General features: G+C 36.0%; 1 protein-coding gene across 1 annotated transcript in view; it reads left to right on the top strand.

The window, feature by feature from the left end:
- Positions 1–13,736, top strand: part of STX18 (syntaxin 18) — a 54,245-nt gene that overhangs the window by 22,521 nt on the left and 17,988 nt on the right. Inside the window, exons 2-3 of the mRNA XM_085223484.1 lie at positions 3,114–3,181; positions 12,296–12,411. Coding sequence (XP_085079610.1) covers positions 3,114–3,181; positions 12,296–12,411 — 184 coding nt within the window. The remainder of the gene's footprint in view (positions 1–3,113; positions 3,182–12,295; positions 12,412–13,736) is intronic.

Here is a 13,736-nt window from a genome sequence, read left to right as displayed (position 1 = left end):
ATGTTAGAACTACCCCATGAGAAGAAACTAAAAGCTTGGGATCTTTTGTTCGGAATTATGGGCAGATAGAACTATTTACAGTAAACTGAGAAGCACACATGCAGGGAAGAAGAGCTTTTAGGGGTAAGGACTGTTTTGAGTCAAGAGCAGATGGGTGGAAGGTGTTAATTAGGAAACTGAAAATTTGATAGTTCTTATTCCTAGTAAGATCAGTAAGATTCTAACAAAGGTGGTCAGATGGATTAGGAAGATGCTTTATTACCTTTAGAATGGAGTGTGATAACTGAAGAGTGTATGGTGTGCTTCTGATAACCCCAAACCAAATGCTAGTTGATGACCCTGGAGATATCTTCAAGATTTATATTTGTAGAATAATGAATGTTTTGTGTCTGTAAAGATGAAGAATCTTAAAATAAGTAAATAGAATTGAGAGTATTCTGGGATAAAATTTACTTTCTCTTTATTTATGCTAGTGAGACTTTTTTTTTTTTTTTCATTTAAAAAATGCTTAATTGTATGCGATTATGACAAACAATTCAAAACAGTGCCAATATTACATGGTAAGAAAAAGTCAAAGAGAAATAGCCTTAGTGCAAGATCACAGGAGATGCTGTTAGAATTTGAGGGAAAGTAGAACAAGAAGTCTCACTTCTGATGCAAATCTTGGGAACTAAGAGCTTGATGTGAGTATGGGCATAATAGTGTCATTCTAAATTCATGAAAATAGCTTTACAAATGAAGGAGAGGCAAAGTGGGGTCAGTGCAATTCAAGCACACGATGACAATTTTAGCCTAAATAGAATGCTCTTTGTGACTAGATGAATTAATTACTGTAAGACAGTGTTCTTGCTTGTCATTCTGATTCTTTCTGCTTGTTAATCACTCCTAAATTGTAGCTATTGCAATAATATTAAGATTTATTACTTATAAAATTTTGCTAATCCCTTTTCTAGTTTAGTCTTTGTTCACATATTAATGTCAATGTTTTCAAATGTGTCTCATTTTACAGTTCTACTCTTTGTTCTCTGTAGTACTTTCTGCTTATTAAGTATTATTGTTTTACTGAAACACTGTATGGCTATTTTGAAGATTTTGCTTTTATAGTCAAGCTTAGTTTATCTATCAAGCGAAGTCGTATGAAGCAAAATTCATTACATACTCATGCTGAGAAAGAGATTAAAATACAAGAGTAAGTTCCAGAAGAAACATCTGTAGAATGATTTAAATTGACTATTTGTGTCCAATTGATCCTGAATCGTGTTTTCTGTATTTCCCTCCTTAACGCTTCTGCCAGTGCTAACACACTTTAGGGAACTTGGTATCTGCTGGAGTTACTGATGTGTGCTGTGAATGGCTCGAAATTCCATGTGCCGTTCATCTCATGGAAAATTTAAAGCACAAAAATAGCAAAATTTCCTATCTGTTATCATGAATTGTAGTGAAAAGGAAACAGGTGATAACAGGGAAATGTATGCCCATGTGTTTGTGCAGGAAAACATGTTTTTTGTTTTAACAAATCACTGTGGCCTTACCAAGTTTTTTTCCTCTTTTTTCAAAGGCCTATAGATCTTGTGAAAAAATAATCGGGGATATTAATCTTCTATTTATGCAAACCATTCTGTGTTCTGTCGCTGTGGTTTTTTGTTTGTTTAATTACAGGAAACATTTGCATGAAAATAGGATTTTAAGACTCGAACAGCTTTTGATGCTTTTTCCCAGATACACAGAATAAACCACATTTATAGTATTTGGAAACTAAAACAACAATTGCATTGTAAAAACCCTTGCGTGCTTTTACACAGAATTATTAACGAATATTTGAGAATATGCTGTAGGAAGGTTCCCCCAACTCCCTGTCCTGCTGAAAATACCTACCAGTAATACAATTTCCTCACTTCATCGTGTCTCTTTCCAGTTCTGTTAAGGTAGCCATCTCACTTCTGTGGCTGATGTAAATTCATTTTCTGTAGATCATCTATTCTGTAAGACATAGTAGGATCTTACACTACACCAAATCTTTTACATTCAACTGAAGTTAGCAGAAGTCATTTCAGAGCTTAGGAGGTTTTTCAGAAGATCTCAGTAAAGACTTCTATGAAGAAAATAAAATGGTTTTACAGCAAAAAATAGATACATGGTGAAGGGAAAATCCAGAAATGGAAAAAGAAATCCAGAAAGAGAATTCTGCTGTGGGTGTATCTCCTGGCAAAAATTCCCAGGTGCTACATGCAGTACCCCAGCACAAACTGCTCACTGCATTGCTGCAGAAACACCAAGGAGAAGGACAGCACCTTGCCCTATAAGTTCTCTTAAAGGAAATTGAGTATTTATATCATTTATATTTATTTCAGTGGTACGTGGAGACAGGACGAGGGGAAACGGACATAAGCTGCAGCATAGGAAGTTTCGCACGAATGTGCGTAAGAACTTCTTCACGGTGAGGGTGACGGAGCACTGGAACAGGCTGCCCAGGGGGGTTGTGGAGTCTCCTTCTCTGGAGATATTCAAGTCTCGCCTGGACGCCTACCTGTGCGACCTGGTGTAGGGAACCTGCTTTGGCAGGGGGGTTGGTCTCGATGATCTCTAGAGGTCCCTTCCAACCCCTACAATTCTGTGATTCTGTGATCTATCTCCATCTATATCATTCTTTATCAGTAAAGTGTTTTAAAATTTCTTGTATGATCTAAAATTAATTTATTTTCTGAAATACATGTTGGATTTTTGAATTGCCAGTTGATATCATTTTTAATGTTTAGTTATGCTTGGAGTTATGTTTAATGTTTTATATTGTATTTGTTTAGCATTTAGTAGTATTTAATGTTTAGTTTATGCTTTCTGTACACGAGACATGCATTTTTACTTCTTTCAAAATTCTGCTTTCGTACAACAAACAGAACTTTAGATGACTTGTATGTACTGACTACTTGAAAAATGTGAAAATCCTATTATGAAAGAAAATAAATGTTATGGTGCTGATTAAATACACGAGTACAGTGAATTTTACTAATTTATGTTTGAAAAGTGGAAGTACTGAACTTTAAATGTATACAAATATTAGTATCTGTAGCTACAGGGTTTAAATATGTTGGTTTTTTTGTTGTTGTTTTTTAAAGATTTCCAATATTGGGAAGCTGAAAGACTTTCTTCTTCAACACAGAAAGGATTACATTAATGCATACAGGTAAGTGTGTATTGTGTTTTAATTGTTCTGATTTTTTTAATACATTTTGTTATTTATGAAGTATACCGCCCCAAAATCTATAGGCATAATAACTAAAAACAAAAATGTAGATTGTTTATTAATTGGCTTACTTGTAAGCTCCTTAAGAAGAAAGAAAATGGCCCTGAGTAAAATGTAGCTAAGAATTTGAGTAAGAGGCTTTTAGGGGTATGTTCTGAAACAAATCAGACTGGTAATCTGAGCCCAGCACTTCTGAAGGGCTGTAGAATAAGTTTTTGAAGTGGTTCCTGAGACAGAAGGAGACTAGTTTCAGTTGCCCCAACCCAAGTCCAACTCCTTATAATTGACCTCTTGAACCCCATTAGGTTTGCCTGGACCCACTTTTCAAGCTTGTCCAGGTCCCTTTAGATGACCTTCCTTTTTTCTGTTGTATCAACTGGACTCCTCAGCTTGTCATCAGCAAATTTGCTGAGGGTGCGCTCAGTCCCATTGGTTAGGCTACTATTAAAGATGTTGAAGAGCCCCCTTCTCGAGACAGACCCCTGTGAGACACTAGTTGTGACAGGCCTCCACCTGCACGTGGAGCCATTGACTTTAGCCCTCTGTAGCCCCCTGCCTATGGCCATCTAACCAATTCCTTATCTTTTAAAGCAAGATGATCTGTGCACCCTAGTTATGCACAGGGAAAGAGGTGTTCTCCAGGGTTCTGGGACTTCATTTTTTATTTTGAGATTAATGGTTCAAAAACAACAGATCCCAATCAGATGTAAAATAGGCAGAATATAAGATGCCTAGTTAATGCATCCTGACTGGGGTGCATTAAAGAGCTGGGAAATACCCTTTAGAAAAAAGCCAATGAATTTCTAAGAAATGAAGTTTCCAGATTGCAGGATGCAGCCATTTTGAAGAAAATGTCAGCAAGCTATTCTTGAAGTGACAACAGTAGATCATTGTGGCAGTGACCTTCCTTGACAGGGGGGGAAAAAAAAAAGCTTCAGGCTGCTAAATATTGTTTTTTACAGCCATGTGAGAAGAAAGTTATGCATGTTGGTTTACTTTGGTTCATTATTTTTTGTATATCCAAATGAAACAGTGTGAGTAAACTTTCTCCTTTGAAGATTCTTCTGTAAACCTCACCATTTCTAGTGTTGTATTTTTCCAGTCCATCAGAATAGTGGCAATATTGCATGGCTTAAGTCAGCCCTGTCTGCATTCTGACTCTGTCTGTAACAAAACTTTTGCAGCAATCCAGGTTGAAAGCACAGTTTAAAGACCTCTATCTGTTGAAGGCGCAGAGTCCCATATTGATTTAATGCCTATCCAAAAGGCTTCGTAGATACAAAATAGGAGCATTATCTGGACAGATATTCATCCCACATGGGAAAGGAGTAGGTGCAACTGAACCCTCTGCTATTCCTTAGGCTTTGTCTGTATTGTAAGAGCTGTCTTTCTGAGAAACAACTCCTCCTTAAGCCTTGAAAGAGTCAGTAACAGTGATGGTAATGCTGTACAGCCAGTGGTACCCTCAGGTGTCCTTGGGACTCTTCTGGCACCTTACCTGAGATTTTGAAAGCAGTTTTTTGCTATTGGAAAAAATTAAGTCTCAAAAGTGAAGATTTTGAAGTGCTTTAGAAATGTGAGGCAATGAGAGCTATTCATAGTATTAGTGAAAATGAATCCTATGTGGAAGGCATATGAGAAACTGCTTTTCCAAGCAGCAAGCAAAAGTAGAGTATATGTGTGTATTATGTCTGGCTCTCTGCTTTTCAGTTCCTTTTGGAACAGGTAATGAATAACACTAGATGGAGCTACCAACTGAATACTGAAATAGCTTCTTGTGTGAAAACTTCATGTGAATGTATAAGCTAGGAAACTGCAAATAATTGCAGAAAGAACAAACTGTCAGTGGATAACTTCTAGGTTTTATTAGCAATGTGTGCATAAAATAGAAGTGAGAACACGGAGTACAGATTTTGTCCAAGCTATTTTGGTTTCTAAAAACTGATAATGTTCTTTTTGTAAACTCTTTTAGCCAGTTATCATGAAATTCTCAATGATTTTTCCTCTCACTGCCGTGGGTATTAGCTAAGGAGAGGAAAAATAAGTGTTATTTCCTTTCTTAAACAACAAAATAATAAACTGAATCTCATCTGTTTGCAGTTGATCTTGTACTTAAAGGTCAGATTTAAATATGCTGTCAAATTCCATATTTGTGGAAACAAGGAGGACCATAGCATCCATACTGTCAGTCTCGTGCTCTTAACAAATTCCTCACTCGTTAAGACAGCAATTTTAATAGCATACTTAAACTACAGGGAAGATCTTACATTTTAGTACAAAAAAGCTATGCTAGGAATTTATGCAGGAAGCTTAATTCTGGCAATGAAATTTGACTAATTCATTTGCAGAATGAATTCTTTAGTAATATTTCTTGAGGTGGCAAATATAAAGTGTTCTGAACAGGGGAGATCTTTAATTCATTTTTAGAGCAATATTTCTAGAAATTAGACAACTGGAAAAAGGATTAATTGGAGCTAAGGTCCAGACCCAGTTTGTCAAGCTTTAAGTATTCAGCTGAAATGCCTAAATTGAGTCCAGAAAGCTTAAGAATTACTAGTTGCTTATTCACTTCTCTTCTTGATTTGACTGTCAGCTGTAATGTATGAGAGGCAAACCTTAAATGAATGATGGAGTGATCTAAGCTTACTCATTTTAAACCATTGCATCTTTATTCTTTCCTGTTCATCAGGATTCACTGTCTTACCCTTACACTTTGTTTTTTCAACTTTCTGTTGTAGGGAATTTTTCTATTCTGTCATCTTTTCTGTTGTACCCTATCTGCTATTACCCTCCTCTGATTATAACTTCAGAAAGTTTTAGTGGTGCCATCTTCCATTGGCAGCAGAAGTTAGAAGGCTGATTTACAGAGGGGTACATATAGAAGCTCTTCCATCAGACTTCTTTCCAAATGTATGGTGGTGGTTCCTTTTTGTTTATTTGGTTGTCTTTTTTTTTTTTTTAAAGGGAATGTTAGAATTTTATTCCTGCTAAATCGCAGTCTTTAAGGACTTTCCTTGCAGTGTAACAGTCAGCAAATGTCTGTCTTTAGTGAGAGTTAGTGATGATCAGTACCTTTTAAAAAGGAAAAAAAAAAAACCAAAAAAAAAAACCACAACTTTTGTAATTCTGTAAAGTCCAAATATCAAATTCTTCTTTGATAAGAATTATCTCTTCTTAATAATTCTTTTCTGGCAAGATGGAGGCAGGAACTCTTAATTCCTGCATACATTAGTGAGATGTGGGTGACTTTTTTTTCCTTGCTAAGCAAACTGTTCATTCTTTTGAGATAAAAATTGTTACTTGCCTTTGCTTTTTTTAGAGTATTATTGCTGTGTGTTCCATATGTTCTTCCTCTCTGTACATTAATGTAATAACATTCCTACGGTGCTTTCTTTGGTGAGATCCCTTATTCGTTCTTAGGTAAGTTGTCTGATGTGAACAACCTGTGTCTTGCCTTTCATTATGAGCTCTGTCATGTTCTTGATCATTGAACCATTTGATCACTTGTACATTTGTGTTACCTGTTGTTCTAGGAACTCGCATTATTGCATTCACACTTGGGTATTTGAAATGTTCCTCTGCAGGTATCCAGTTTCTCCAGAGGAACTTTCTAGGCTGAGGTAATTCAAAGGTCAGCAGTTATCCTTACTGTTTTAGTTTAACCGGACATTGGAGATGAATGGAGAGTTCTGGGTTTTGATTGTAGAACACCTCATCCTTGAAAGGCAAATCTCTGAGAGGAGATCTTTCTTTCAGGGAAAGAACCACCAGGCTGGATGTGGCTCTAGGCAGCCTGGTCTAGTGGTTGGCAACTGTGCACACAGCAGGGGGTTGAAACTAGATGATCACTGTGGTCCTTTTCAACCCAGGACATTCTGTGATTCTGTGATAATCTGACATCTCATTTACTGACTTTTGTAACTGTAGAGGTGTGTATATAGTTCATCAGTGTTGTGCAGGTTAGTTCTGAGTAGAATTTATTTATTATTTTTATTTCCATGAGGTGGGATGGATGGCTTCTGATCTTCACAACATCCTTTTGTGGACCATATGTACAGTTCAGTGCTTGAACATTTCAAATGTGGTTTACATCAGTTAATGTGCTTTGAAAAAAATATTAAAGAATTATTTTTGTCATAAATACTGTTGGAGCTCAGTAACTGTTCCTTTGGCACAAACATTTATCTACCCACTAAAGCTGGAAAAAAAGCCCAATAAATCAATTACATGTTTGGCAGATAATAGGAGATCGTTGAGCACATGCCCTGTGTTCTGGAGAGTATTCCCTTGATGCAACCAATAAAAGAAAACCAGTAACCATTAAAAGATTCTAAAAATAGTCTCTGATGGTCTCCCCTGCAATGCCAGCCTGCTTTATTACAATAACTTAATTATGTTTTTATAAGAAGCAGTGAAATGTGTAGGTGATCTGTTAGAACTTCGGAAGAAAGTCTAGCATCGTCTTTGTGGGTGAATATATAGCATTTTTCTGTTCTCTAGGGCTCTAATGTCAAATGGTTTATTTTTTTTGAATTTACTAGGTTCATATATCACATCTTAGAAATAGTCATTCTTCCTAACAGCATTCTGGAATTTCTCAGAGTATTTTACAAAACTGAAAATACTGACTCAGATGTGCCTGTACTGCCTGCTGTGGTACCTGAAGCTTCTGCACAGGTTGTTATGAGATGTTCTGTCATTTGAGAGGCTTTTACCTTACTTCTCTATTTTGTAAAGCATTACTGGAAGAAAACCAAGTTTTTCTGCTTGGTTTAGTGTCTTCATTGAATGAGTAAGCAGAAAATATTTCATGCACCAGCAGAAAGAGTTACTAATTCCAGAAGCTGATGTAATGACTCCATAGACTTTTCCCTGTGCTTTTCCAGCAAAATAAGTTCACACAGATGATGCGTTGGAATGAACATAGCTGACACTTATTCAAAAAATGGAACAAGCGGGTCGTTCTAAACACCTTGACTTGCTTGCTTTTAGGTATGTCCTTCAGTGGAGATTGTGTATCTTCCCTCTGCTTTTTCTGTTTCCTTATCCATGCTACCAGTTTGGTTTTTTTATTTTTTTGTCATTAACTTATTTTGTTTTCTCTTCAGTCTTTTCTGGAATCAGTGACTACAGTATGTTTAGATTTTCATATATACTCTCTTTGGTCATGGTTTTTCCTCTCCTTTAGATGCTGTCCCATCTGGTGTTGCAGTGAGTTGTGCAACTGAAACAGTGCTTCAACTGAGTTCCTGCCCAATGCTAGGGACTGCAAAAAAAATTACCTTTTTATCTGCAATGGGTTGTGCTGCATTTATGCATCCCACAGAAATTATCGCTTTTTTTCTGCAATTTGTTGTTGTTTTGTTTAATTCATGATCCAACATGATCCCAGAGGTCTTTCTGAAGTACCATTTCCTAATTGCTTGTCCCCCATTCTCACAGAATGTTCAGGTAATTAGTCCTGCTGCAGCAAAGAGCCTTTGAGCATTCCTCATTCAAATTCTTTCTGCCATTTCTCCAAGTTGGCAGTATTGTTTTATATCAAAGTCTTGTTCTCTTAATGCAGTTTTAATTTGCTTAACTCTGTGCCCCTGCAAATGTACTATATGGGAACTTGGATAGTGAAATGGAGTATATGTGCAGGTCTTCAACAGGGTCAAATCTAGGATAGACTGCTGTGGAACACAACTCAGTACGTCCTTCTGGTTTGGTTTATAACTACTCTGAGTTCAGCTTTCCAACCCATTTCATGTCTAAACAGTACCTGTTTCTTCTATTGCATTTATTTGCTGGCAGCTTATGAGAATCTCATGAGAGATAGTAGCAAAGGCCTGACTAAAGATACATAGCAGTATACATCCCCCTGTAAGAGCTGGTTCTGCACCCCATAAGTAGTCTACACTTTTTCACGTCATGGCTATCAGTTATTTTTTTTTGTTCTCTTCAAAGCACTTAAAATTGATTATTTATCCTACATCCACCTAGAACTCTCCTGACAGTGAGGATAAATCCTTTAATTTGATGCATTTCCTATTTTATTCCAGAGCCTTGCCTCCTGTTCTGCATACTATATGGATATGTGTTCACCTGGGATATTTTTTTAAAGCCAGTTTCCCCTCCTACTGCACCATTTGTAGATAAATAGGAGAAATATATACTCCATCAGTTTTACCTTCAGCATTAGCTCAGAAGCACTGCACCCTGAGATAAACTTGTGCAATGACCTGGATTGCCCAGTACTTTTCCTCAGGCACTCACTCACTCAGCATCCTGTTATTAAAATAGCACTTTGTGCTTGCTATTACTGATGAAAGTATCAATTAAAAATTGTTACTTTTTTTCTGAAGGTCAAAGGTGCTAAATTGGGCCCAGATGATTCAGACAGAAGCAGTGATTTAAATGGAATAGTAACAGCGGCTTAAAATTTAACAGCGATGAAAGTTAATGTAGAAAAAGCCAAGAGCATCTAGGTTTTCTTCATTCTCTGCATACAGTTTTATTTCTCTACTGAGTAGCAAGCCAACATTTTCTTCGGTCTTTCTCTTGTTAATGTTTGCAGAGTAACTTCTTGTTATCATTGGCATCCCTTGCCAGTTGTCTTATCCTGGATTTGACCCTTTTCTGATTGCATCCCTCCATGCAATGTTCCTTTACAGTTGTCAGTAGCAATCAGTCCTAATTTGCACTTTCTGTATTCTGCTTTATTGTGTTTGAACTCAGTGAAGTGCTCTTGAAATAGCATAGTTGATCTCTTATGCATTGCCTGTTCTTCTCTTTGATCAAGGGCAGAATTGCAAGGTATCCCAACGTCATTTCTACAGGAAGACTACTTGTGCACCTGACTCTTTTCTGTTTCATCTTAAGTTTCCTTTTCTGTGCAGTTCAACTTCTTAATTTATGTATTTTTATTTTTTAGACTATTGGCATCTGCCTACTTGATAGCCACTGTCTTTTCCTTGCTTTCCAATACTCCTTTTTAAGAATCACAGATAACCCAAGTTGCTTTCCAGTCCACACTTCCCATGAAGCTTTCTCCAGTTGATTAGAATAAACATCTAGAAGAATTTTGCACTCTCTTCCTCTTCTTTATCTGTCTTCAATAGCCAAAGCTTTTCTTGTGCTCAGGCTAATTCTTATGGTTGCTTCTGGTTTATCCGGACTCGTGATCTTTCCTGATTTAGTGATGCAGCAGCTCATTGCTATGATAATGTTACTGGTAGTACTTCTGAGCAAGTCTTTGCACCTGTGACATATGGAATACACTTGGTTTAATTATTTATTTGTTTAATGGTTTGTGGTGATGGTGTTGCTTTCCTCTTCTTTGGCCTGTTCTTTTTAAAGTAATGGTTCTTTCTACAGTAAGGTTAGAGGATGGTGGTGGGATGGATTTACTGTATGTGCAGACTCACTGCTATTACCCAACCAGAAAAGAGCAATACAGCTATTAAAATACAAGTTGAAAACATTGCTGAAAGTTTTCTGTAAGTTATAGAGTATTTAGAGTAGTTTTAATCAGAAGGGAAAACTGGATTTGTCTGACAAATAGGTGGCAGTTTTGGAAACAAACAGAGGAAAACAGTGAATATTACTTCTAATTAGTTGGTCTTTCTGTTTGCTGGCTGATTTGTGTATTAGCTGCCACTTACTGATTTTTTCAAGCCAGATGGACTAAGCATTGCCTTTTTCGTATGCAACCAATTGTGCAGGATGAGAATGAAGATCTTTTGATATAACACTGAGGGTAATTAGAGTTAGCCTAAAAATTTGTGGAGGAGATCTGGGATAAGCACTGTTAGTACAGGAAGGAATTGATGGTACGGCACATAATGGGAGAGGATAGTGGAGAGAGGTGGGGTGGCATGAGTTGGTTGGAGGCATTTCTGTGGCAGGAATTGCAGCAGACTGGCATTGTTGCATTGAAGCATGAGGCATCTGTAGGGTGTAAGGCTTAATTTGGCAAGTGAAAATCTTCACTTGTTTAATTGCATTAATATAGTTGTGTTATTCATATCTTGGACAAGTGGGAAATTTTTCACATATAAAAATCTAAGTTAAAATAGATTTATTCATTTAGGTTTTCTTGCCTGTTTAAAGACATAAAACAGGCAGTGATGACTGAATGGTCAACGGGCCCAAGATAAACATCGGGTAACATGCTGTAGCACAGTTTTCACATCCTATCAACTGAATGGGCATTAAAGTACCTCTGTATAGTATGGTTTTCTGGTGTTTATGTACAGAGTATTAGTATTTTACTGACAGGAAAGAACAAAAAGTCTTTCAAATGTATTGAAGTAAACCTCCAAATATTCTGGAACCATATAACATTTGAACAGAAAGCTCTACCTCAAACTTGCTGGTATTTTTTGGCCTTTTGAGATTGGCCTCCATTTCTACTAATGTAGTAGCATAAGAATATACTAACCCTACTAGAAAATATTAAATGTATAATGGATCAACTAAAAAAGAAATAAACAATATGGACAGGTTTTAATAAGTCTTTTAGTCTACTTGATATAAAAAAGTATGTTATTTTCTGGTGTTCTTCTGTACTATGATTTGAATTCACACATTTCATAATTCAACTATTTTACTTTAAAAATGAAGCTCAGCATTTAGGAAATAAAAATATACATAAGTGAAATAAGTTACAAACTGTTACACTTTTTTCAGTATTTGAGCTATTCCTCTATTCTGCTTGTTTTCTTTATATTTAAAAGTGAATTATGCACAGTTAGAGAAGTATTTATATTCTGGTTGTATTTTCTCCTTACTTGCTCGGTGTTGGATAATATAGGAGAATATAGGATATATTGTTATTCCTACATCTTTTACCACTCCAAACAAATGTTCTAAAAAAACCTTCCAGCTCTATAGAATTGATGGATGTTGTACTTTTTACTCATACAAATAATTTATATCTCCTTGTTCTGTGAAAATTAGTGTTGCAAAAAGACTTTTTGTGGAGATGGCGAATGGGAAGAAGATCCCAAATGTATACTTGTAGGTGTTATGTTGGGAATTTCATAAATCACAGTTTGTCTTGTTTCTCAGCCATATTATGTCTGAATATGGGAGGATGACAGATACCGAGCGTGATCAGATAGATCAAGATGCTCAGATATTTATGAGGACGTGTGCAGATGCCATTCATCAGCTAAGAACAGAAGGTAAGCTGAGCAACTTCTAAATGTTCTTTCTTAGTTATTGGTTAAGGCTAATATGGGAATGAATATTGCATGGCATTGTGAGTTCTGGAATGCTTTTGTAAAGAGACTGGTAAAGTCTCAGTCCTCTTTTGTTTCATCTTTATAATCCCATTGACTGAGTAGAACCATGACTGATTCTTTCAAGTAAATGAAAGGATAAGCCAGAGCATAGAATTTTATTTGTTCTTGTACAGTAATTAACAAGTGTGGTGTGTTTTGTTTTTAAATAAAAATGATAGTCTTACTTATTTAGTTGTAATTTAGCACTATGGCATAGAGGACTAAGCCAAAGCTCTTTCTATAGTGCCCACCTGTAACATTTCACAGGGATACTCTTTCCAAGTTTGTGATATTTAAGTCACTGTGTGAAATGGAGTAACATCCATATTATTACATTAACTCTTCAAAAATTTTCAACAATTATGGACATTTTCTTGAGTTGTTGAGTGTAGGTCTTATAATTTTGAACTCAAGTAAAAAACAAACCAAAAAAAAACCCCAACAAAACAAATTAATATTTCTTAATATAATATTTTAATTGTAAAACGTTGTAAATTTTCTGTAAATGTGTATAATACACAAATGTATCAAAATACATAATTTTCATTTTGAGAAGTATTAACAATTTTACTTCTCTGAATGGGAATACCATAGCACAGAGTCCTGGTAACGTAACATCAGGTTGACAGTTTGTCAATTATTTGTATGAAGTAATACTTTTACAACACTGTTTCATGAAAGTTGAGGAAAGAAGTTCTGTTTTCCATTTTCGGGTTGTCTTTTTGTATGTTTGTATTCTAGCAGCATTCTAAAGATTTTCAGTTTTGGGATGCCATCTTGCAACATTATTCAGAATCACTGAAAGTCATGGAGTAAGTCATGGAAATTTCATAGTGTCAAAATAGCAAATATTTGAATTGAAAGAATGCTAGGCACAATCCCAAAGATGTCCACATAGTCTGTACTCTGGAGAATTTAAAATGTCAGGAGTTCAGCATGTTAAGTGAGTGAAGTCTCTAGACCTGTTCTGCAGTACTTAGCTTGATGACATCTGTTCTTGTTTAGAAACTTTATGGAGATAATGACTCAGCAGCATATATAAAAATAACAAGCATTATGTGACACAAGTTGGTTTGAGGTTTTACTTTCTTGTAATAATTTACTTGTTTACCGAACCTATGCTTAAATGTAGCAATGTTGAAAATAGTTATGTGTAATTTGTATAAAATGTTAGTAAGCTCTTGTGTATGAACTGAAAATGCAGACTTTTGTGCAATTCAATAACC

Source organism: Meleagris gallopavo, chromosome 4 (assembly GCF_905368555.1).
Source record: "Meleagris gallopavo chromosome 4, MGAL_WU_HG_1.1, whole genome shotgun sequence".
NCBI lineage: Eukaryota > Metazoa > Chordata > Aves > Galliformes > Phasianidae > Meleagris > Meleagris gallopavo.
This window is presented reverse-complemented; position numbering and strand designations above follow the sequence as displayed.